The 23404-nt window shown below is 41.2% G+C and overlaps 1 protein-coding gene across 1 annotated transcript in view; it reads right to left on the reverse strand.

Moving 5' to 3' along the window:
* The window catches only part of LOC119744950, a 54153-nt gene that overhangs the window by 5679 nt on the left and 25070 nt on the right, over nt 1-23404 (reverse strand). The window contains exons 37-63 of the mRNA XM_038221173.1: nt 22300-22504; nt 20959-20991; nt 20611-20640; nt 19708-19892; nt 18147-18290; nt 17566-17701; nt 16453-16926; nt 16126-16152; nt 15560-15744; nt 14883-15110; nt 14134-14275; nt 13024-13146; nt 12083-12270; nt 11711-11818; nt 10954-11094; nt 10324-10477; nt 9678-9860; nt 8982-9184; nt 5666-5840; nt 4755-5029; nt 4121-4234; nt 3074-3274; nt 2369-2534; nt 1720-1928; nt 1276-1386; nt 473-634; nt 10-166 (exon numbers count right to left, since the gene is read on the reverse strand). Of these exons, the coding sequence (XP_038077101.1) occupies nt 10-166; nt 473-634; nt 1276-1386; nt 1720-1928; nt 2369-2534; nt 3074-3274; nt 4121-4234; nt 4755-5029; nt 5666-5840; nt 8982-9184; nt 9678-9860; nt 10324-10477; nt 10954-11094; nt 11711-11818; nt 12083-12270; nt 13024-13146; nt 14134-14275; nt 14883-15110; nt 15560-15744; nt 16126-16152; nt 16453-16926; nt 17566-17701; nt 18147-18290; nt 19708-19892; nt 20611-20640; nt 20959-20991; nt 22300-22504 (4459 nt within the window). The remainder of the gene's footprint in view (nt 1-9; nt 167-472; nt 635-1275; nt 1387-1719; nt 1929-2368; nt 2535-3073; nt 3275-4120; nt 4235-4754; nt 5030-5665; nt 5841-8981; nt 9185-9677; nt 9861-10323; nt 10478-10953; nt 11095-11710; nt 11819-12082; nt 12271-13023; nt 13147-14133; nt 14276-14882; nt 15111-15559; nt 15745-16125; nt 16153-16452; nt 16927-17565; nt 17702-18146; nt 18291-19707; nt 19893-20610; nt 20641-20958; nt 20992-22299; nt 22505-23404) is intronic.

The raw sequence follows: 23404 nt of genomic DNA on the forward strand, positions 1-23404 counted from the left end.
GTGACCAACCTCTTGCATTCTTGAGTTCCGAGCATAACACAGATGCCTCATGTGCCCGTGATGGCCACATGCTACAGGGGTGCATGGTGATGAGATCAGTGTGGACAAAGGCTGGAGCATCAGCAGCAACACGCCAGCTGGAGCCAAAGGCATCCACGTCATCCACCTGCCAGAAAAAAATCAATCAAAATTATCGTCTCTCATATTTCAGTTGGCATGAAAACGAAAAAGGGTGAATCATATTACCATTAATTTTATGTATATTTGCAACATGGGTGTCGATTTTTCCACGGCCGGTGATTTCCCCCTTCGCTTCTGTTGGGTGCTTTGTCCCCCTCTAGAGAAAAAATCCTGACAAAGCCCATACACACAACCACCACAACTGACGGAGATTGGTGTGCAGCTTGTCAGCATGGCACCCTCACATCTCTTCTCGGACTCCTGAGGAATTATTTGAAGTGATGAGACTTACCTTGTTTCCATCTTTTCCAATGAATCCTTCGTTTTCTGTACCGAGCCCATGGTAGGTACCACACAGACCACACGTCTGTCTGGCCACATTGTCTGGCATTCTCACTTGTACACGGTGAAGGCCATCCCAGGCTACGATCATCTCAAAGTCAGTTTTAAGGAGCTACAATGGAGTAAAATATAAAGTCTTCATTTCATCCGGAAATGCAAGAGACGGAATTTCGTGACACCATTTTCTGATTGGCATTCAACCCATGCCCATGCACCTAATGTAAACATGTTAATTGCCATCTGTATGTTTAGAAAACATCCATCACTCCTGTATTTCTTTGTAACAGATGATACCTTTATTGTTCATTGTGATGCACTGTAACACAACATACAATACAATACAACCAAAATGGCTTTCATGTTGTCACACTTCTTCAACCTTCAATGGCGCATGAGCTTAACCGGCAGTCTGACTTTAACTAGCAATCTGACTGTAACTAGCAGTCTGGCATTAACTAGCAGTCTTACTTTTATAACTAACAGTCTTATTTTAACTAGCAGTCTGCCTTTAACTGGTAGTCTGATTTTAATTAGTAGTCTGACTATACCCATTGCCCAGTACTTTATCTGAGCATACAAGTTTACATTGTTGACAATTATTATGTAAAGTTGTTGTTTCTACGAAAGAATTTGTTGAATCTTGCTGCAAAAGTTGTTCCCCCGAATAGCCTAACCTTTGTTGATATTGTATGAGTCAATAGAAAAAGTTGACATGTTTAGCCAATTCTGCAGCTACTGGCACGAGAGACTCACCAAGTAGTTGCCGACTCGACAGAGCCGGATTTTTCCAAAGTTGAGGTTCATCGTGTCAGACACTTTCTTGCCATCCATGAGGACCTTGTATTCTTGCTTGAGCTCAATCACCTTCGAGAACACAAAATATAATATTATTCAACCATTAAAAAGAGATTTGAGTCAACTTGATCTCACCAAAGTGTATCAAATAGATTTCTTTGATTCTGACGCTGATCAAATAAAGTTTTACCAAAAGTGGAAAGTCTTCTGTATCTTGGAAAACAAGAATATTTGTAGGCCTGGATTTTGAATGTGCTGAATGAATAGGAAGAGAAGAAAATTTTGTTTAACGATTACTTTTTGACAGACTGAATGAAGTTTTACTTGTAATGTGCTTTTCCATGACAGACCGTCTCAAAACTAATTGACTTTATTAAACTATAATTAATACATGTTTACTACCTTGCCATCGTAATGAACATGCACAGCTTCAATGGTCGACACACTGTTCTCAGTCGGCATTCGAGCCTTCTTGATCATGACTCGGAAGTCATTTTTATTCTCGAGGCAACTCGTGGCTAGGTCATACTTGGAGTCACCTAAAAACTCAAAGTGTTGCTCGTTGAAGTCCATAATGTGGGAGATTCCTGATGCACGACAACTGACTTCCTCTGTTGATTTAAAGAAAGTGTGGAAATAATTTTCAATTTTTACAATTATCACAACAAGAAATGTACCTAAAATACCAATTGGGCTTTATTTAAACACAAATTTCATGATAGATTTCTACAGAAAAAAAATAAATAACAAACGTTTAGCAAGCTTTGCAATGACAGCATTTTTTGCCCACTTCTCTTCTGATGAGTGAAAAAAAAACCTTCATTGTACAGTGCCACAGGGCTTGATGCCACTTCTTACTATAACTGAGATGCATCCGATGTACCAAGTTCCATAATTGGCACATGTACTCTACTATAACATTTGTATAATTGAGCTAAGTTGTTGCAAATAGACAGTGCATTCTGTAATTAAAATACAATCTTAGAAATTGACTGATCTAAGTTAAAGTGGCTGCATAATAAACCTGATATACAAACTGAGATTTCCTCACCAAATTCACAGTTCGGCCCCGTCCGGTCATGAGGACAGGTGCACTTGTAGCCTCTGGAGGTCTCCTGTGTCACACACTGTCCTCCGTTCAGACAGGGATTCTCTGCGCATGGGTTGGCAGGAAGATTCGCCTTTTGTACAACTTCAGAACTACACCTGTACTTCACCTGTGACATAAATTGAAGACAGTGTAAACGGAATACAGTTATGAGAATGGTTGGAAGAAGATGAGAGAATCTTTGTTCTTATTTAAGTTCAGCATTGAAAGGATCCTCATAAGAACTGCCATTCCGAATTGCTTCCATCTTTTTATGACAGTGGCCACTACAAGCTTCAGCTACTCAAAACATAGTGCCAAAAAGAAGAAATCAGAAGTGACAAGGATAGCTGATCTGAAGATAGCTTAGCCTGTGTCCGAAACAGGCTTCCAGGGGTACGACTACGTCTATTGTCAGCACTTGCCCACATAGCTGCAACCAGTGAAGACCTAGTCCTAGCTCTCTAAACACAATATTCGGGCATTGTCTTACTCTGAAATGCACGGATATATTGAGATAAAGGAACAAGAAGCATCAGACAATGAGTTCCACCTGTTGCTGCTAGAGATTTCAAGCAAGTATCCTTGCAAAACATCTCAACAGGCTACGAGAAACCAAGGTGCAAGGAAAAGAAATCAAATTTGTTCATTTTCAAACTCCAATTTTACCTCCAAATATTTGAACGTCCTTCCGCAGGGGTTCCCACCAAACAGATGACTGGCTGCTTGCAATCCAGTGCACTTAGTCTCTCCGTGACACAATTGCTGGATGACCGCCAGTGAGGTTGTGGCCATACAATCGACGCTCTCAATGTGGCCACCAGGACAGACTTGACCGTCAGTCACACGTCCATACACGGCATCAAGAACCTAAGAAATGAGGACGTAATATCTTAGATCATGGAATTCCTGAGAGATGCTACAATGAGAGAGGAAAGAATTTGGGAATTCGTGAGAAGCACCTGTTACTGTCTATACTTGCCCCTTCCGCTCTTGAACCATTCTTGGCCGTATCAGGCAAAGTGATTTTAGTAACCCTTTCCCTGATCTTTGACTCATTGCCACGTACATTTCGTTCTTGGTGTATTGTCCATGTCCTTTCTTCATTTAACTCGCAATTTTAATAAAGGGAGAAAAATCTGCACTAGAAAGGAGGTCGTGGGTTCGAGTCCCAACCAAGGGATTTTTCCAATTTTCACTCGGGAGGTAACACACTCAGTAAACAGTGTTTATACATCACTGAAGGGCAACACCTAATATTGATTTACATCATCCCGGCGCAAAATTCCATCTTATGAATGGGAAAAATAGGAGTGTCATGGCCTAGCGGTTAAGAACACCGGACTCATGTTCTGGTGTTTCAGAGGCAACAGTGACGTGGGTTCGAGCCCGGGCGCGGACACTTGCGCCCTTAAGCAAGGCACTTAACCATTATTGCTTCGTCCTTTGGATGGGACGTGAAGCCAGAGGTCCCGTGTGTTGTATAATGTCTAATGCACGTTAAAGAACCCAGTACACTTATCGCTAAGAGAAGGGGTTCGCCCGGTGTTTCTGGCAGTGCGATTATCTTCAGCCATGAAGTCTGCACTTGTAAGGAAGAAGAAGAACTGTCATTGTAGCTTTGCATTTTGTGTCATTGTACTGCAATCATACACCAAACAAATGTTCTTAAACTCAACAAAACAAATGTTCACGAATAAAACATAATAAACCTACCTCTATGTACAGGTTTCCACAGTCAATCTCCATAGAGTCTCCTTGGCACACTCTCTTCATCACCTCCTCAGATACACTCTTCGGCTTTGGAGTTGCTGTGCACTGGAAGTCCACCTACAAAACAAAACAAAACCATTCGTGAAGAAATTGTTTTCTTACTTTTGGGTAAATATGTGTTAGTTTGTTTTTATTTGTGCTTTATTTTTCTCTTTCCTTTTATAGCAGGGTACAAATACTCTGTATTATTATGATGCTCTACATTGCAAAGAAATTCCCTAACAAAATCCAGAAACAATTAAAATTGTAATAACTTTTAATGTTTAACCTTAATTCCTGGCGCACGGCAAGCTGGTATATCAGCTTGAAATTTTAGCTAACAGAGACAATAAGATAATAATCGACTGTGTTAAGATTTCAGTCATTATTTCATCTAATTACGGCAAATAGTTCGGTACTAAGGGTTATAATTTGTTCTTGGTTCTTTCTTGGTATACTATAGTGAACTAAAATAACATAAAAAGCAAGTACGTATAAAGAACAGTTTTATATTAAATACCTACAGTGCTGTCAAAAAAACAGTTAGAGAGGTCTGTAATGCTTTAACTCATCAATGAATTGAAATTCCAAGATATACCTCTAGGTACTTGTTGACACCATAGCAAGGATCTCCGAATACTTCTGATGAGACATCAACACTGCATTCCTCCTTTCCTTGACACTTGGCGATGAGAACACTCATTGTAGATTGTGACGAGCACTCCCCCTTCGGTTGATTCTTGGTGGGACATTTCTCAAAGTCCTCCATTCGGCCGTAGACTGCTTCCACTATATCGATGTGCTGACCCGCCCCGCAGTCGAGGTTCAAGACATCACTTTCGCATGTGAGCAAGGCTTTATCACCTTGAACATCTGTGGCAAGAAGATATGAACTCAAAGTCAGTAGTAAATACTTGTATAAATGACTATTAATTAAAACAATACTTTCTTCTAATGACCGTGAGAGCAGTTTTATTCTCAGAAGTCCTCTTTAGCGGTAGAATCGCGTACTGGTAGAATCGCGTAAACGCAGCTTGTGAAATTTTGTCCAATTACATGATATACAAATGGACGCAGAACACGCAGAATCTGAGACAAGCGAAACTTAAACGTACAAAATTCTTTAGGGTTGTCTAAGGAGGTGTCTAACTCGAAAACGTCGACAGGTCAATTACAATGAACACGTCTCCTGATGGTAGTGTCTCATAAGCATTTGCATAGGCTTTGAAGCCTATTATATTTAAATGGTTCTTTTTTTATTTTGTATTTGTGTGCTTTGAAGTATCTAGATACAAGCTGGACCTAATCTATATCATTACCCTCATCCTAATATTGCTGTCATCGTTGGCACCATTGTCAATGCCACTAATTGATTGTTATTGTCATCGTTTTCATCACTTCATTAACATTTTCTTTTGAGCAGGTCATATTTGGTATGCCCCTAAAGAAAATTACCCATGCTAAAAAATACTCTATCCTTCAAGTCTTCCTTATTCCTGATGAACTTACCGGTACACTGCAGTCCATCACCAGAGAAACCATCATTGCAGAAGCAGCCATACACACCGTCCTTTGATCCGCAGGTTGCATCTTGTCCACACTGGCTTGCTTCATACATCACCTCGCCATTCAATCCACAGAAGCCTCTCTCAGTGCATCCGGAGCGGTAGAAAGTCGTCAAACGCTAAAATAGGAGGGAAAAAATGATTTGAAAACTTGTAATTCTGTTCGAAGCTTTGGCTCAATTTTTGGATAACACAGTGGTTTAAGATGGAGTTTTGTGTCGGGGTGATATAAATCAAATTAGGTTTTGCCCTTCACCGACGTTAAACGTGGGTGAAGGGCAAAACCAAATTTGACAGTGGTTTTTAGATTTTTACATTTCAGCTTCACAGTCAGATGTAAGGCATGTCTAATTTGTTGCAGTCCGACGAGAGTCGACTTGATGATGATGATGAAAGTCTAATTAGTTTAGCCGATGTAAATGAATTAAGAGTTAATCTTTAAAAAGAATAGAATTGCTGCTCAGCATTTCCATAAAATCTGTGTCAAACAAAAGACATTTCAAACTTTATCAATTCTGAATAGTAAGTATTTTTTTCAAACACACAGAAAATTTATGTTCTTAAATTTAATTTCATTCAATGAGTTAAAAAATGTTAGGCCAACAAAATGGTATATAAATAAATGTACAAAGTGTTCCTAAAGTTCAGTTTAGTTGTCATGTACCCCTTACTTCATAAAAAATAAGGCCATATGGTATATCAATCATGATAAAATAAAGTGCACAATCCTTCCTCTATTTGATGGTTAATGATTAGTCAGAAACGTGTTGCCCCAAAGACAACATTTCTGCTTGCCACCTCCATATCTTGATTAATATCTGCCAAAGGTGCTCTTAATGGGGATGAAACGCAGATTGAACAGGAACTCGGAAACACGCGTTATGCTGGATAATTTAGACCAGTGGCTGTATCAACCTTTGACAGTTTCCGCTGTCTTTGATCTGCACAGTAATTTATTCTTGAAAATGTACACGATCTATTTCAAGACAAATTCTAGCTTGTGTTATGCTGGATAAATTAGAGAAGTGGCTGTATCATCCTTTGACAGTTTCCGCTATCTTTGATCTGCAAGTAATTTATTCTTGAAAATGTACAAGATCCATTTCAAGACAAATTCTAGCTTGTCTGAGAACTGATGGCTCGCAAGATAAAGTGCCTACTCTAGCACACAGTTCCAGAAGGTGAAGGAAGCGACTGAAAAAAACAAACATGTCTATAAAGCTTTCAGTTGACATACGTTTTGAGTACCACAACACTGTTATCAGCTCTGCAGAATAACAAGACAAAGCAAGTTGTTACCTCCTGTTTTAAAGAAGCTCAGGCCTAGCTGTTGATATTACTCTTCTCTCTTTATGAGATGGTGCCATGAACACATACTTTTGAAAACAGGTGCTTAATTTTTTGTTGACACAGCGAATTCTTATAAAAAAATGAGATCTACCTATTTGAACCAAGTAAGGAGACGTTTGCTCTAATTGAAGTGTTGAAGGATATTTGTGAGCTGTGTACAACTGGGATGCTTCTACTTCTCTTTGACTATCTGTGATCAGCAATGAACTTTCTGAAGTAGACTCCTTAGAATACGGATCTTGGCAGGTCCTTGTGTTGACATCTGGATGATCCAAAGTCACGAAATTGTTGCAGGGAAATTAATTCCATTAGCAAAGATGCAGTCTGAATCTCAAGTTGAGGGAAACGAAAGCCTCAATTATGACGACAATTTTGACAGGCAGACAGAGCCTTACAACAAATCCTGCTTCACATTTCTTATGGTTCTGATGGTGACGACTGACGTCTTAATCCTATCACTGAACCTGCTGTGCCTCGTTGTCCTCCGGCGTGTTAGCAGCATCAGTGATGTAACCAAAGTTTTCCTGACGGCTCTCACGATCTGCGACATCGGTCTTGGAGTTTTCACTGCCATACCAACCACGATAGATTACATTGCAGGGACGTGGCCACTTGGCCATGCTGCATGCATCGTATCTAAAATTATGAACGAAACCTTCTTCTATGCTGGCTTGATGGCCTTACTAATGTTGACTCTGGAACGCTACATTGCGATAGTCTACCCTTTTCGTTATCTGAGTTTACTGACGGTTCGTCGATCAAGGTTTATAACCACCTGTGTGATCATAACCACTATTATCATTACCGGACTTCTTGATGGTTTGCGCGCAGATTCGTGCACCTGGAAAGGACAAAAGGAAGGCCTGAATAACATTTTATCAACGCTGATTCCAATGGTGATCATCATGGTTCTCTACGTCCACATATTGGTTATCGCTCGCAGGCAGGCTCAACGCATTGCCCCAGCAAATCCTCTCGGCTTTCAACAACCCATGATGAGAACTCTCACTACCGTAGTGGTCATCGCTGCCGCGTTACTCCTTGGCTGGGTGCCGGATGTCGTGCGAATAATTGTCAAGTTGAAGACTGACATTCCGTTATCGGTGGAAGCCTTATGTGACGTTCTCTTAATGACCAATAGCTGGCTCAATGTTGTCATTTATTATTTGAGGAATGCTGAGATGCGTAAGGTGTTTTGTTCATTGCTGTCTGCATACTGGGTATGCATCTCAAAGTGCTTTCAAAAAGAATAGACTGTCTTGAAAGCAGTTTACATTTGATTATGAAATCTTGAAAAGATTTCATATGTATCCATATCATATTGTGCCTATCTTTTGTGTAGCTGATGGTGTTTTGTAGCTTTGGCTTTAGATGCTGTACTACGGTGAATATCCAGAGTTGTAAATTCTAAGGACCTCTGCTGAAAGTAATGAGCACAACACTATTTAGCGTTGGTGGCATGGGTGGCTAGTGCATAAAGTGCCTGCCTCTCGCCGCTGTGGCCCGGGTTCGGTTCCCAGCTTCGGGCCATATGTGAGTAGAGCTGTGCGTTGATTCTCTCCTGTGCCATGAGGGTAAGCTACGGGCTGTCCGGTTTTCCTCACCCGCAAAAATCAACACTTGCGATCTGGCTGTGCTCCATGGTCAGACATGGGTCAAATAGCGGCTGCCTATTGGCTTTGGCTCGACCACGTTGTAGCCGCGTCCTTCGCAATTCAGCTTCTCAGCTGCGAGTAAGGATGATTAGCCCCCAAAATTATTATTATTACTACTAAAACATAGCATCATGTTGTTGTTGGTAGCAAGGTTCTTGTCCAATCTGTTAAGAGTCTCTAAATTCACAACGACAGATTTGAGAGCTGAATTAAATTTCAAGAATTAAGTCAAATTGTAAAATGAAAATACAATACCTCAAAGTAGCATCCATTGTCAGTGCATCCACACTCAGACGGTGGCACACAAAGCTTGTCACCCTCCTTGAGAAGCCCCTCTGGACACTGACAGGTTTCCTCGCAGGGTTTGGTGCAGGTATTTGGAGCATGGGGGTCACCACAGGTTGCTGGGCAAGCACTTCCGCAATGAGTGTAAATCATCCCTGCTGGGCATGTAATGCCTGAAAAAGACATCAAGTTTATTTGTTTGATTTCTATTATAATTAATTTAATTTCCACACCCTGAACAGCAAGACAGCCTATTGAAAGAAGGATAACGACATTAGATTTTGGTGTTGAATTTTCACTTCAGCATAATCTTAAAAATTAGTTTTGAAGTTATTGAAGTAGACGGCCATAAAAAGAGAGGAATTTGTACTAGATGAACTCTCCAACCATTGATTATTATAATTATTATCATAATAATTACCCTGGATTGGACATTTAGGAGACATCCCCATAGACTTGTGCACAAAATTTTTCAAGCTTAAATGTACCCTAACCCAATATTCCCTTGTCCTTGTTTGATCCAAACAGAAGCTGTAACAGGAGACGTGAAAGTACTTATCACTGTATTGAATCTTTCATTCCTGTTTATGTAAATAAATCCATGATACATCGTTCAAGTTAATAATCAGTTCCAATTAGTCGCTATAACTCAAGAAGAATATTTACCACACAAATTCTTCTTCCTCCATGACGTAATGACTACGCCATTCAGTGAGCACATGTCGGCATACTCGGCAAACTGGGTGCAGCGTGGAACACTGCTCAGTGAGTCTGAGTCACTGACATCTTGAAGACAGTCATCGTAGATCTCGTCTGGGCTCACTACACCGTGGCAACGTGCAAAGGGTCCTGGATGAAATTAAAGACATAACAGGACTCTTGTCAGAGATGAGTGGTGGAACGGTGAATTTTATTGTTGGATGACAACATTTTAGGACTTTCTTCAGAATAGCAAGTGCACTGCTGTTGAGGGGGTAATTGACCTATCGCCATTCACAAGCATTATCCAATCACAGTGTCTGTTGAATATCATGTGATATTCCAATCCTTGGACAAAACAAATTCCAAACACATGCGATCCAACGGCATGTGCGTCCGTCTGGCATGTTCGTTGTTACGTAATACGTGAACGCATGTCAAATTTGAATGCGTCATGTTTAGCTGTAACTCCGCTTCTCGTGATTCAGCGACAGGCATGTACATACACGTGCGGTCCATACATCCATGTACACGGTGAGAAAGTTGTCTCAGAAATCTGAGACAACTTCGGATTTTGAAAAGCGATTGGAAGTAAACATGAATAAATTCTTACCAAGTGGATCCTTGATCGGACTGCACGACTCCTGAGCTTCACTCTGTCTGCCAGGATTGCTATCGTATGGTTTGTCCAGCTGGCACTTCTCGCAGACTTCACAATTCTCCGGTTCTGATGCAAACGTTTCTCCATACTGCATCTCAGAGACACCCTTGACAAAATAACATAGATTTGAAGAAATCATCATACAATCTTTGAATACAATGAGCTAATACAGTGGCTTGAAATTACATCCCCTGAGATGATAAACCTATAATTATGTCGGTTCAACTTTTATTGTTCTTTTTTTTTAATTCCAAAGTCAGAGTTAGACAATGTCCTTTGTGAGACCCTTTCACGAATCACAATAAACTTTTATTGAGTAGTATATCTCCATTTCTTCATAAAACGTCTTTTTTTAACTATTTTAAATCTTTCTGTGCCAATATCGTCTTCACAAAATAAGGCCGAGTCCACATCAGCTGTATTTGCAGCGACATGATGAATAGTGAATATTTGTAGCCACCGTAAAAATTTACAAAAAAGTGCTTCAGCACTGGCCTAAAAAGTGACGAAGGCGAAAACAGGAAAGTTTAATGGCCATAATTTACAGAGTATCTGTACAACAAGAAAAATCCATCATCTTACCTCTGGAATGTCATCATCTCTGTTACCGTTGAAGTTGCCACACAGCCCACACACTCCATCCGCAAAAGTTGCTGGCAGATTCACAACGACACGATGGTGACCGTCCCATTCTACAGTCAAACCATAGGTTGTCTGCAACAACTGATAACAGAGGTCAAGATACATATTGTTAATCATACTCAGCACTTTACATGCTTTGTTTTTCCCCCACTAAACCGTATCCCCAAATATATGCTAAGACTCAGTACTGCAGCAAGGGTCATACAATTTATGCTTGCCTAAAGCCCGGTTCATACTTCATGCAAATACGAAGCGAAGTTGATGTCATGAAACATTCGCTGCGAAATTTACCCGAGTTGAAATACGTTCAACTTTTCCGAATTCGCAGCGCGAATACTTGCCATGACATCACAAATTCATGTTCTCTTTCGCTTTCATGCGGAGTGTGAACCAGGCTTTATTCTGGTGACTCCAAAATAACTGGAGACACTTGCCTGAGTTTTGAACATGAAATTTAGGTTATTTTACTTAGAGTGTAATCTTCAAATTTTTGTATCTGTAGAAGGCAGCCTTGTAAGTTTCAACATGGCTCCCCTTACAAGACTTGTAATGAAACTTGAGAACTTTCCAAAATGTTAATGAACTGATCTTTATAAAGAGTGCATGCTCACAACAAGCTTGTATATGTCCTAAAAAAAGTAACAAGATGGTACCTCCTATAAAAAAAAGTTTATGGAATATACTTCGGCCTACTTACCACTCCAGTGTAGGCATTATGAACGACTGAAACACCATTCCGTTTGACTGGTAGCCTGCAAGCTTCTCCATCGACATGTACGACACCTTCTTGTTTGAATTCAAACATCTGGGAGTAAAAAACAGAAAAACAATTTTTTATTTGAGGGTTAAAAAAAAATGACAATTTTTAACAAAATGGATACATTAAACATTTCAAAGGTACGATAGAATTGTTCAAGAAAATGCTGACATTGTCTCTGAAGATGGTTAGTTAAGAATTGTTTTACCAATTAGTGTATGATTTTGACCTATTTAGTGATGGAGCCATCTGGAAAAGTGAAAAAAGTTAAAGAATAAATTAATAAAAGTCACTTTTGCCATGTCTACTCACTATATCGTTGGTGAAGATGTAAATCTCACGGCCAGCAGCAGCATTATTGGTGAGAACGTCAAAGGTTGGTGCATCCCCGTTCATGCAATCTTTAGCCAGAGTGTACGTACACTCGCCAGGGAAGTAGTAATGACGACCGTCAAAGGTGTTGTAATGGGAGTCACCGGCACTACGGCACATGCCCTCAACTGTGTAGGTCAATAATAATATATACATTTATTTTGCGCAAATTCCGTAAGAATATGATGAAATGCGCATCACAATTATTATCCCTGTTCATCAAGAATGAGACCCTGCAGCAGCTCGAGATCCGCGCAATGTGGACTGTACCTTCACAGGTACCCATTTGTACTCCTGGGTGGAGAGAGGCAATTGTAGTTCTGTGCCTTGCCCAAGCGCATAAGCACCATGTTCCTTGTGAGGTTCGACACCATGTACCACAGCACACGAGTCAAACACCGTAACCATTGGACCACAGCACCCCAAAACAATTAAAATATTTGAAGAGTAATTGTATATATTCTAGATGCTAGAAAATTATCTGTTTAATATTTAAAGATACATTCTTCAGAAGCGAAGTAAACTCCACACTTGATTGAAATCATCTAGGCCCATTAAGAAGTTAATGAATCGATAAATATCACGAGCAAACAAAACCAAATTGACAAGAGCAGGATATGAACCTGTGACCTCAAAAACATCATCTCTACACTCTACAAACTATTCTTATAAGCTACGTTGCTCTATATGTTGGTGCTATCCAAAACAGTCAATATCTATGTTAAATACTGTATAACTGTTAAGTACCGCAGTACCGCACATAGATAAAATACCATTAAAATACTGTAAAAACTTCATTTGTATATTAAAAACTCCCAATCAACCGATCAATAAATTTATCACATCAATAAAAATTGATCAGCCAAAAAATGCTGCCTTACCAATCTCACATCTCGTTCCTGTCCATCCTTCTGGGCACTGGCAGACGTAACCATCCGGATTCAGGCCTGACGTCTGTCTACAGGTCCCTCCTTGTTCACAAGGGCTGCTGGTGCATGGGTCAACTGTAACAGAGAGTTTGGTAATTATTATCCAAATACAATATTGAAATTTGAGCTAGGTTTATTTTCCAGGGGAGAACCCATGGGACAAGATCAAGAGGAAGACCAACAAAGAATGGCTCGACTGTCTCGGAACGGACTGCAGAACGAGAGACATCTCACTGTCAGAAGCAAGTCGGCTGGCGTTCCACAGAAGTGTTTGGCAGGACATCATGAAGCAGAAGTCATCACACAGCCTGCTGGTGTGGAAGGCTAAGGTCAAAGGTCAGGTTGGTGCAGTGGTACTTTCCTCAACTTCCACCTCAACTTCCACCTCCATGACCCGGGTTCAAATCCAATACGTGCTGGGGATTGGGTTTTCAGCCCCTGCCTGATTCCAAGGGTTTTCCGTTATGCAACTCGGCAGTCCAGCACAACAAAAAAGGCAACACACCCTCCTGCAGCAGGTAGTCAACATCCATGCTATCACCCACGCTATCACCACTGACAAATGTTGCGCGTTGGACTGACTCTCCACGCCCGCTCAGCAGCTGCCGTATGCAGCTAGAGCTAAACTTGAATGAATGATCTAAAACACCGTACCCTCTGGAGACGTGTGTACAATAGGGAACAAAAGATTGTATACGTCTCCACAGGGCAATTTCTATAGATGAATACATCTCCACAAGGTTTTTACAAAAAAGATATATGGATTTTACCGTAAACTAGGAATTTCCAAGCTATGTTGATCTGTCGCAAATGGAAGAGTGTTAGAAAAGGGATATTAATTCCAAATTTCAGCCAAGGAAATTAATTCTGGTTAAAATAAGAGCAAAACTACACTTTCAAACTCAAAAACTTTAGTACACGAGAACAAAGGAATGTCTCCACAAGGATACAAATTCCAGTGTGTGTGAATGAGTGACACACCAAACAACATCCACAAATAACGTACAATTGACTGCAATGCCCCAGAAGGCCTTATTTGTCTTGTTAGAACAAAAACCTCACCTGAACAGCCAAGCAGCTCCAATCTCAACCCAATTTTTGACCGCCGCTGTTTCTTTGGATGGATGCGGATACATCTTGCTGTTACGGGTTCATCCAGATAGTTTGTCTTCGGGGTGCTTGGGTTTACATTTCCGTCAAACAGCTGGAGAAAAGGAAAAGATAATTAGAAGCCTTTCTAACAAAGTTCTGTGAAGAGGTCTTACTCCAGTGTTCCCCATGCGACTGCCGCCAAGCTTATAAAGACTCTAGATATCTTAGAACCGAAGGTTATGAAGGCTTTCATTTCATTTTTAAAGTGTTTAAGAACACAGTTTTTCATAGATATCCAGTTGAAATGAGCAAGGTGAGTTGAAGCTGAGCCCATATCAAGTCACATCATAAGTCATGTCACAAGTATAAGGAAAGCTTTTGAGCATTTGAGCAGCTTGTCACACACGTGATGTACCACCTTTGTAATAGTCCCCAGACCTAATGACATCATGCTTTGTTTACATGTGCTCTTTCCTATGGGAGCCAGGTGGGGACACCAGCCAATTGTCCCTACCTGGCTCCCATAGGAAAGCACACACGTAAACAAAGCGTGGCATCATTAGGTTTTGATTGAATAGTACATTTATTTCTATGCTGTCCTTGGAAAAGGAAATGTACAGTGTGTACAATAAGTTGAAATACAATATTACAGGTTAGGCCTAAGTCTTAGGCCTATTGTGGTCGTCTTGAGTTGTCTACAATACTCTTTATCCATTTACCTGCCGTTGTCCATCAGGTGTCCTGATGTACTCCCAGTGCTCACAATCCAAGCTGTATTTCACAAAGTAGGCAGTAACCCAGGCACTTCTCCTTCGGGCACGTCTCTTTTGTCGTCGCATTCTCCTCCTCTTCCGTCCAGTGTCTGCCTTAAAGTTCTTCAAGTTTTCCTTTAAGTGCCTTCCCTGGGTGATGATGCCAGACAGATGTCGCTGATCTCCAAGATCAACCTTCCAAAAAAAAAGACCGGAAATAGTCTTGTTGACTAAACTAATTTGAGAGGGAAGCAAAAAAAGTAGAGGACCTTACATTTCGATTTTAAAATCTTTCTCTAAAGCAATTTTAGAATGATACTGACATATTTCAGCCATAATAAGCCTTGCTACTTATTGCATCCCTTTGGAATGGACCTAATTGATAAATCAAGTGTAAGGGTGATGCTATCAATTGCTAAAGAAATTGTCCACAAGATGCAAGCTTCTTAGTGGTAAGTCAATGCACCGGTGATGCAGGTCACTCGGATGTTTCAGTGTACTTTTTGATCTGTATTTTGGGTCAAAAGTGTAAAAAGATTCCGAATGAAAAGTCGAGGTGGCAAACGATGGGAGACTTGGAAATCACGGTGCTAGTTTTTTAGTCCCGATGGAGAGCATCAAGGAGCTTAAAACTTAAGACTGACCTGTAAGTAAGGCTTCCTGTCTCTCCGTCTGGGCGTCCATCCACTTCTCATCCCACCGTGGCTGTAGAGTGTGTTCAGGCGGGCTCGTGTTGGTTTGTGACCCTTCACGTGGCTACTCGCAGAAAACGCCTCATCTGGTATCACTATCTTGTCCATGCTCAGTCCCATCTCTCCAGCACATTGGACTGAAATATGGAGTGTATTTAGTACCTCACTATTCAACAACAGAGCATTTCGTTAACATTTCGATTTACATCACCCTGACGCAAAAATTCCATCTTATGAATAGTTAATGCGTTACCCGCTGCTGTGTACATCAGATTCGAACCAGCCAACCGATCCCATTAGCTCGGTGGTCGAGTGGTAAGATGTGTGCACTAGAAAGCAGGAGGTCGTGGGTTCGAGTCCCACCCGAGTGATTTTTCACTTGGGAGGTAACACACTGAGTATACAGTGTTTATACGTCGGTGAAGGGCAAAAGCTAATTTGATTAACACACACTTGATTATTGCATGATGATAAATGTACAACACGAAAATGTAGACAACTTTTAAAAAGGTACCTACCTGGGGGAACAGGTACTCCATTGGATGCTGCAATTATTAAGAAAAAGAATTGATGGTTATTGAAACCAAAGATGTGCATTCACAAGTCAACTGACTCTGATTTTGAGAAGTCAGCATTGCTTATTCCAGATTCAAAGACAGGAGTACATGAAGATTGAAAACACAATCGGGAAATCAGACAGAGTGGTCTTTTAAAGTCCTATACTTCAGAGAATGAAGTCTTGTTGGAAATCATCAAAAGTCTCTAAGAGAACATGAGGATGTAAGACTGGTGGAAATTTGTGGAGCTATTTGGATTATGAAAGTCATCCATGAATGTTTCCTTACGCTGAAGAACAGCAACAGCGGAGAAAGCACGTTTTCCGTCGCCAGCAGTGAATCGGAGGGAAAATCCTGGTTTCATGGATTCAAAGTTGGAGATGTCGCGGATGTGCAGCCACTTGTAGTCCATCGTCTCCTCTCCTTCTTCACTTGAGTAGAGAGGGTTCCGCTCGTACAAGAACCCGATGACGTCACCAGTATGTACAGGTATGCGCTGATCACCCATCAGTTCGTATTCCACTTCTTTGTCGACAGGACCAGCAGGTATGTGGGTGTTTCCGATAAGCATGAAGCCGTCTGGATTATTTTTCAGAGGTCTTAGGACCCACGCCTCAAGAGGTTCTTCTCTAGCGTGGATTACTTTCCAAGCCGTGACCTGACCCATGCAGGTGATTGGTTCACCGGTGTTGACGACAAACCAGTTGTCGGATGCAATGTGGCGGGTGACAGGGAAGGTGCCAATCTCTGCATCGCATACCTCTGAACATATAAAACACAATAACCACATTTGGAATCAAAAAGTCATTTCATAAGCATAACCCTCAGTTTCGAAAAGAATATAGTTTTAAAGGAGGGGGTAGTGTTTGCTACCCTAACTTGTGAAGATTATGTTTTTGTAGCAGTCTAAACAATATTTTTGTTCTAGTGGAAACTACATCAGGTTTTTTGGTAAATAAATTTACCATGAGAAGATAGAGGGTTTCTTTACCCTTGACAAGATTTTTGTTCTGTGTGATTTGGACCTTTGTTTAAAAGTTGTAAGCGGCACAGCTTGTAAAGACTGTCAAAATCTCTTTGGGCCACTTTTCAGATTATCTGGTATCTAATGAAAGGTATTCACACACCTTCTTGGTATGTGAATGCCTAGATACCAGATAATCTGAAAAATCTGGAATTTAAGTCCTTTCATTTAATGAGCTGTATCTCTGGACTGGGGTGTCCAAATGAGGTGGGATAAAGACCATTGTGTACAGTATTTACTATACCTTCAGACTCTATAGATAAGTTTAGCAAAAAGGGAGTGCTAGTATTTTTTTTTAATATTTATGGATTGACTGCTACATTCTATTGACACACGCTGTATGTATGCAAAGTACTACGCCGAGTAATTTTACTTACGTTTGCAGCCGATCACCTCCATACGCATGCTGATTTCACCATAGAATGATATGGGCCTGATGCGTAGGAAGCGTGCATGGACCGGCTCGAAAAACGTGTTTGTGACGGGGGTGTTTGTGTCTGTATTTCCGTAAAACTGTAACAAAATAGAAATAAAAAAAAGGGATTGAATGTCTATGCCGTAAATTACAAATGGGCATTATGATGTTTGAAAGTATCCACGCAGGAATATTAGTGTTAAGTATGAAATTTAATGCGTTCTGTCGTTCACTTTTAACACTAACAAGTAAATTCTGTATTTGAATTTCAGATGCCCAACAAATTTCTGTAAACAATTTTTTTTCAAACACATTTCCTGAAAATTATATGCTGATTTTCCATTGATAAACTCCTTTGTGTGTCACACGCCTGAGATGAGCTGAGTGAGAATATTTATGTGAAAAAAAAAATGTCCAGCTTGAAAGTGCTTTCTTACGTAACACAAGACCTAGGTTTTATACCTCATTGACCAGTAGTATTAGTTACATCAAACTACTTTCAACGCAAAAATAACTGTGACTTTTTAAGAATTGATTACGTACCTGTTCTCGGCGGTTGGAATCTCTCACTGTTATCCATGGATCCAAGCTATCCAGCTTGATTTCCACTCCATAGGCACTCACCCATGCTTGCTTGTACCTCCTCCCGACTTTGTGGCGATCGCCGAGAGTCATCACACCAGTTATCTGTGCAAAGATCAGATGAAATGTTGGTTCTGTTTAAAGAAGTAATGAATGTAGTGTCCTTAGCCAGTTATTTATTTATTTATTTATTTCTTATTTTAACTAGGTAGCCCATCCAGTGGAATCCACTGATCTCCCATGGGTCCCAGTAAAGAGAAGACAGTGTGAAGAAATTACAGTTTTAGATGTGGGAGGAAAAGCCCAGAAGAGTATTCTGAGGAAAACCCACGGAATCAGGCAGAGACTGAAAACCCAATCCACATATTGGCCCAGACGGGAATCGAACCCGGGTCACAGCAGTGGAAGGCGAGAAAGTACCGCTACGCCAACCTGACTCCCCAACCGCTACGCCAACCTGACTCCCCAACCTGACTCCCTAGTTCACGTTGGATGACTTGTATACACGGTATTCGGAACAGATGACGAATAAACATGCAACAAGTGAGGCCGGAAATATCTGTCTGCAACCCACTCGCAGTGAGCGAGGCCAGAAATATCAGGGTGTGCTACCCGCAGATGACAGCCTGAACCCGTCTGGCATCAAGGGTTGTAAAAACAATCCCGCGCCTGGGTCCGGTCAATGTCAAAATAATCCCGGCGCGAAGTGGTTAAGAAAGACTTTTTACTGCAGAGATGAACAGAAGATTCCTTGGCCCAGAGAACAGCATAGGCTGAGTAATTTCTTTCAAACTCAACCCATTGAATGATCCATGATATCAGGTGCAGGGCGATTGATACACAACGCGAATTCTACACATTGATGCTCATGCTCGCAAAAAAACGTGTGGGAAATTGTTCCTGGATAATGGTTTCCTGTAAAAAGTTCATGTCCTTTGTAATGGCATGCCTCACACAAGCTATGCTTTTTAGGTGTTGCTACCTCTTCTGGCTTTTCGATAGATCTCTAGTCATATAACTTCATTTTTCATCCTTGCCATAAAGAATAAATGAATGTGTCCAATGATTTGTCTAATGGTGAATAGTTGTTCCAACACTGTATATGGCATTGTTTTTTATTAATGGCATTGTTGATTATGGCCATTATTATTTGGGTGGCATGGGTGGCTTGTGCGTAAAGCGTTCGCCTCTCACCAAGGTGACCACGGTTCGAATCCTGGCCGCGGATCGCATGTGAGTAGAGTTGTGTGTTGGTTCTCTCCTGTGCCACGAGGGTGTTTCTCCGGGCCCTCCGGTTTTCCTCCCTCCGGAAAAATCAAACACTTTCGATCTCAGGCTGTGCTCCGTGGTCATATATGGGTCGATGTGGCCGGCAGCCATAGGCGCCTTTACGTGCCAGCGGCCCGACCACGTTGTAGCCGCATCTTTTGCAATTCAGCATACCAGCTGCGAGTAAGGATGATTAGCCTCCCAAATTATTATTATCATCTTTATTCTCATTGGGGTAGTTATTAAAGTTTACCTCTGTTGGTATTACTAGGTCGACCATGAGCCACTGCTCGGTGTCGCCTCTCTGTGGGGTCCAGCCGCTCAGGTTGGGCCGTGCATGTTTGGCTAGACTCTTCCCATTCTTGCTTGAGGAGGAGGAGATCTGATTGTCAGCTATGCGGCCTGAGGCCATGCCCAATTCCACATTGCATTCAGCTTCTGCAAGAGCACAGGTGGATAATTGATTGAAATGGAAGTACTCTGTACAGGTGTATAATTGGTTGTGCTGATTTTCCTATGCCATTCATATGAATGGCAAGGCAAGACTCCATTTTGAGGACAGGTTCTACATTATCTGTGAATCTTCTTTACCACAATCCATTTCAAGATAGCTTTTTAACCCTGCGCAGCGTTTACAAAAAAACTTTACAACAACTCGTCAACTGCTGCCCAGAGGGCAGCAAGTACTTTCCCGCACTATGCAAGACCCTATTCATAGCAATACAACAAAAAGCCACGTGGCAGACAGTGTCCAGACAGTTGCCAGACAGTGCGCTGGAAAGATAATTGACTGGCGGCTGTGGTATGCAGTTATGAAGGGAGATGACTGTGTCAAGTTACAGGTCTTTGTTGATGTTTCAATGAGACTTGGCAGGAGGCCTGGTCGAAAGTTTGTTGACACGGCCTGGGTGTAGCCCTGGCTGCAAAGTTCATTGAACCAGCTGATTTGGCAAGGGTTGAATGAGGATTAGATAGGAGGTGAACGTTATTGGCCCTAATTTTTTTTTTTATTCAAAAAATTCGGTTACCTGGGGCCTAAAGGGCAGCAGGTCACTCTGCGCAAGGTTAAAAACAAAGCCAAGTCGACCAGACAGAAATATGGTGGTCTTTATCATATACTATAGGTGTTACTTGAGAATGAAATGAGTCTACATACCACTGACATCCCTTCTGCGACGCCGACGACCTGAAACGTAAGAATTGTAAAAAAAAAATATTCTCATTCCATGATGGAATATCACGAAAAGGTTATGGTAGTTTGTAATACTTCTTCATCTGCCCAATGTGTTATCTGGTAAGAGATTTGGCTTAGGGAAAAACAGTCACGGTTTGGCATCTATATTAAACATATTTTTTTACATTATTGGAACAATTGGTAATTAAGTGAACAATATGCTCCAAATTTCTCATTTGAATCCCTTTACTAGCAGGAAAAGATAATTTTCATATAATCATGGATGAGATTAGAATTATTAAATTATTAAATGGAAAGGACTCAACTTACCTGGTGGGTACACTAGATCATTCATTTGCATTGCTACAGAAAGAAAAGGAACAAAATGATATCATGCAGATAATAATAATAATAACGGAGTCTTATATAGCGCACATATCTACCAACAATTAGGTACTCAAGGCGCTGGAAATTATGTCAATTATTAAAGAAATGTAAATAAAGTTTATGAGAAATATGAGACCCATTATGTAGCACCTTATAATGGTTTACAAGGTGCTGCGGCGCACATTGCAGCCACTGCCAGAAACACCGGGGCAAACCCCTTCTCTTAGCGATAAGTGTTACTGGGTTCTTTAACGTGCATTACACAACACACGGGACCTACGGCTTTAAGTCCCATCCGAAGGACGGAGCAATAATGGTTAAGTGCCTTGCTCAAGAGCACAAGCACCATGTTCCCACAGTCAGGATTCGAACCCATGCACCACGGCACACGAGTCGAACACCGTAACCATTGGACCACAGCGCCCCACAGATAATATACAAATAATAGTAATGCTTCAAATTGTATTCCCCCCACCCCCTTAAATTATTTTATAAAAGAACAAACTGTAAGCACAGGCAAAAGAGACAGCAAATAGTGAAAAGTTTTTCAGACAATGTTGTGTCTTACTTTATGTATTCCATCTTGACATTCCTCATTTGGAAAATATTTTGATTGGAGACAGTCTATGAACATTCAGGTTGAAATGTCTGACTAACTCTTTAGGCCTGAACATTGCTTTTTTTATCAGCAAGGCAATTTCCGTTGTCACACCGATCAGAATTGCCACCTGTCTTTGAGATTAGTTCAAGGTGTTATTGCCTCTGTTCCCCTCTGAAAGTTCCACAGTGCTGTTTGTAAGGCCGAGTCTGAATCTCTTTACTAGACCTATTGTGTAGGTCTTCCTCAATACGGGCGATTCCCAATACAGTGCGCCACCAAGAGTTTGCCACAGGGAGTCCATTTTTCGCAGAGCATTTTGGGAGACGATCGACAAGTTTGTTGGCACGGGACACTTAAAATTGTTAGTTAGGCAGATCAGTAGTTTCGTAAGCCTATAATTCAAGTATTTTTTTTTCTTTTCTGATGGAGTTTTTTGGGAGGCAGCAGAAAGCTTATGCACCGATCTATCAAAACTTTCCTCAAGTTGTCTTCTGACATTTGCTCAAATTGCGGCAAGTCAGCCATGTTTTTGTGGACCGTAAAGTTGAAAAATGGACTCTCCATGGCCAACTCTTGGTGGAGCACTGTATTGGGAATCACCCGTATTACAACAACGTAGGAACAAGCTGACAATAGACATAGCCGTAGCTCTGGAAGCCAGTTTCGGACACAGATTTACTTACCTACACAGGCTGTTTTATCTGCGTTTAGTTCATACCCTCTGATGCACACGCACTCATAGACACCGTCATTGAGCATACACATGGTATGCAACTCAGGATTATCCATGGAACACAGCTTGTCTGCAGGTGTACCACATTCAACAACATTGTCTTGTAAACAGGTGCATTCCTCAGTGCAGGTGGCATCCAGGAATTTTGATCCAAGCTGCAAAGGTTGTGGGGAAGAATTGGTAGAGTTATTAAGCACATGTCAACTCGGTAATTGCTGACACTGATTGCTGACAGTGAATATCTGTAACAATTTGGCCTCTCAGATTTGTACTGACTTTCTTGTTTCAACAACGCTGTTGACATTTACCATTAAGTATAAGGTGAGGTGGCATCTATCCAGATGGCTTTTTTGAGAAAAATCTACAAGTTCCCCCTCCCCCCAGGGGAGTGTGGCCTAGTGGTTAGGGTTTGTGACTCATGATCAGTGGGTCAGGGGTTCGAATCCTGCTGTTAGTCATATGTTGTGTCCTTCGGTATGCCACGTCACCCCCACTTGCCTCTCTCCGCCCAGGAGTATAAATGGTGCCAGCATTAACCTGCGATGGACTGGCATCCCGTCCAAGGGAACAGAAATATTCCTAGTCATTTCATGCTACTAAAACCAGAGATAAATGCCGGCCGAAATGGGCCACATTGGCTCATGACAGACTTTAATTGCTAACCCCTCCCTCCACCTTTATTTCAAAGTGTGGACAGCTACTTGTTTAACCCCTACCTTTTAAGATCTTCCAAAAACTGCAGGAGGGTTTGGAGATTTGGGTAGCATTTAAACACAAACAGTCCAGCCACTATTACTTTACATGGCACTTGAGTCTGCTCGAATGTTTTACAAAGACGGTTGGTGTGGAGTGGTGGATTTGAGAGGATTCTAAAGCTTGCTCTAGGATCCTGTCTACTTGGCATCCTCACAGGATGCAACTTCACACTTCAATGATTTTGCTTTTTGCTACTTAAGTATCCACTTTCTTAGAGTTTAGGCACTCTCCTAAAGACAGTCAGAGCATACTGACCGGAACGTCGAGTTTATACCTCTGGTTCTTTTCAGAACCATTCT

Source organism: Patiria miniata, unplaced genomic scaffold, assembly GCF_015706575.1.
Source record: "Patiria miniata isolate m_02_andy unplaced genomic scaffold, ASM1570657v1 HiC_scaffold_7, whole genome shotgun sequence".
Taxonomy (NCBI): Eukaryota; Metazoa; Echinodermata; class Asteroidea; order Valvatida; family Asterinidae; genus Patiria; species Patiria miniata.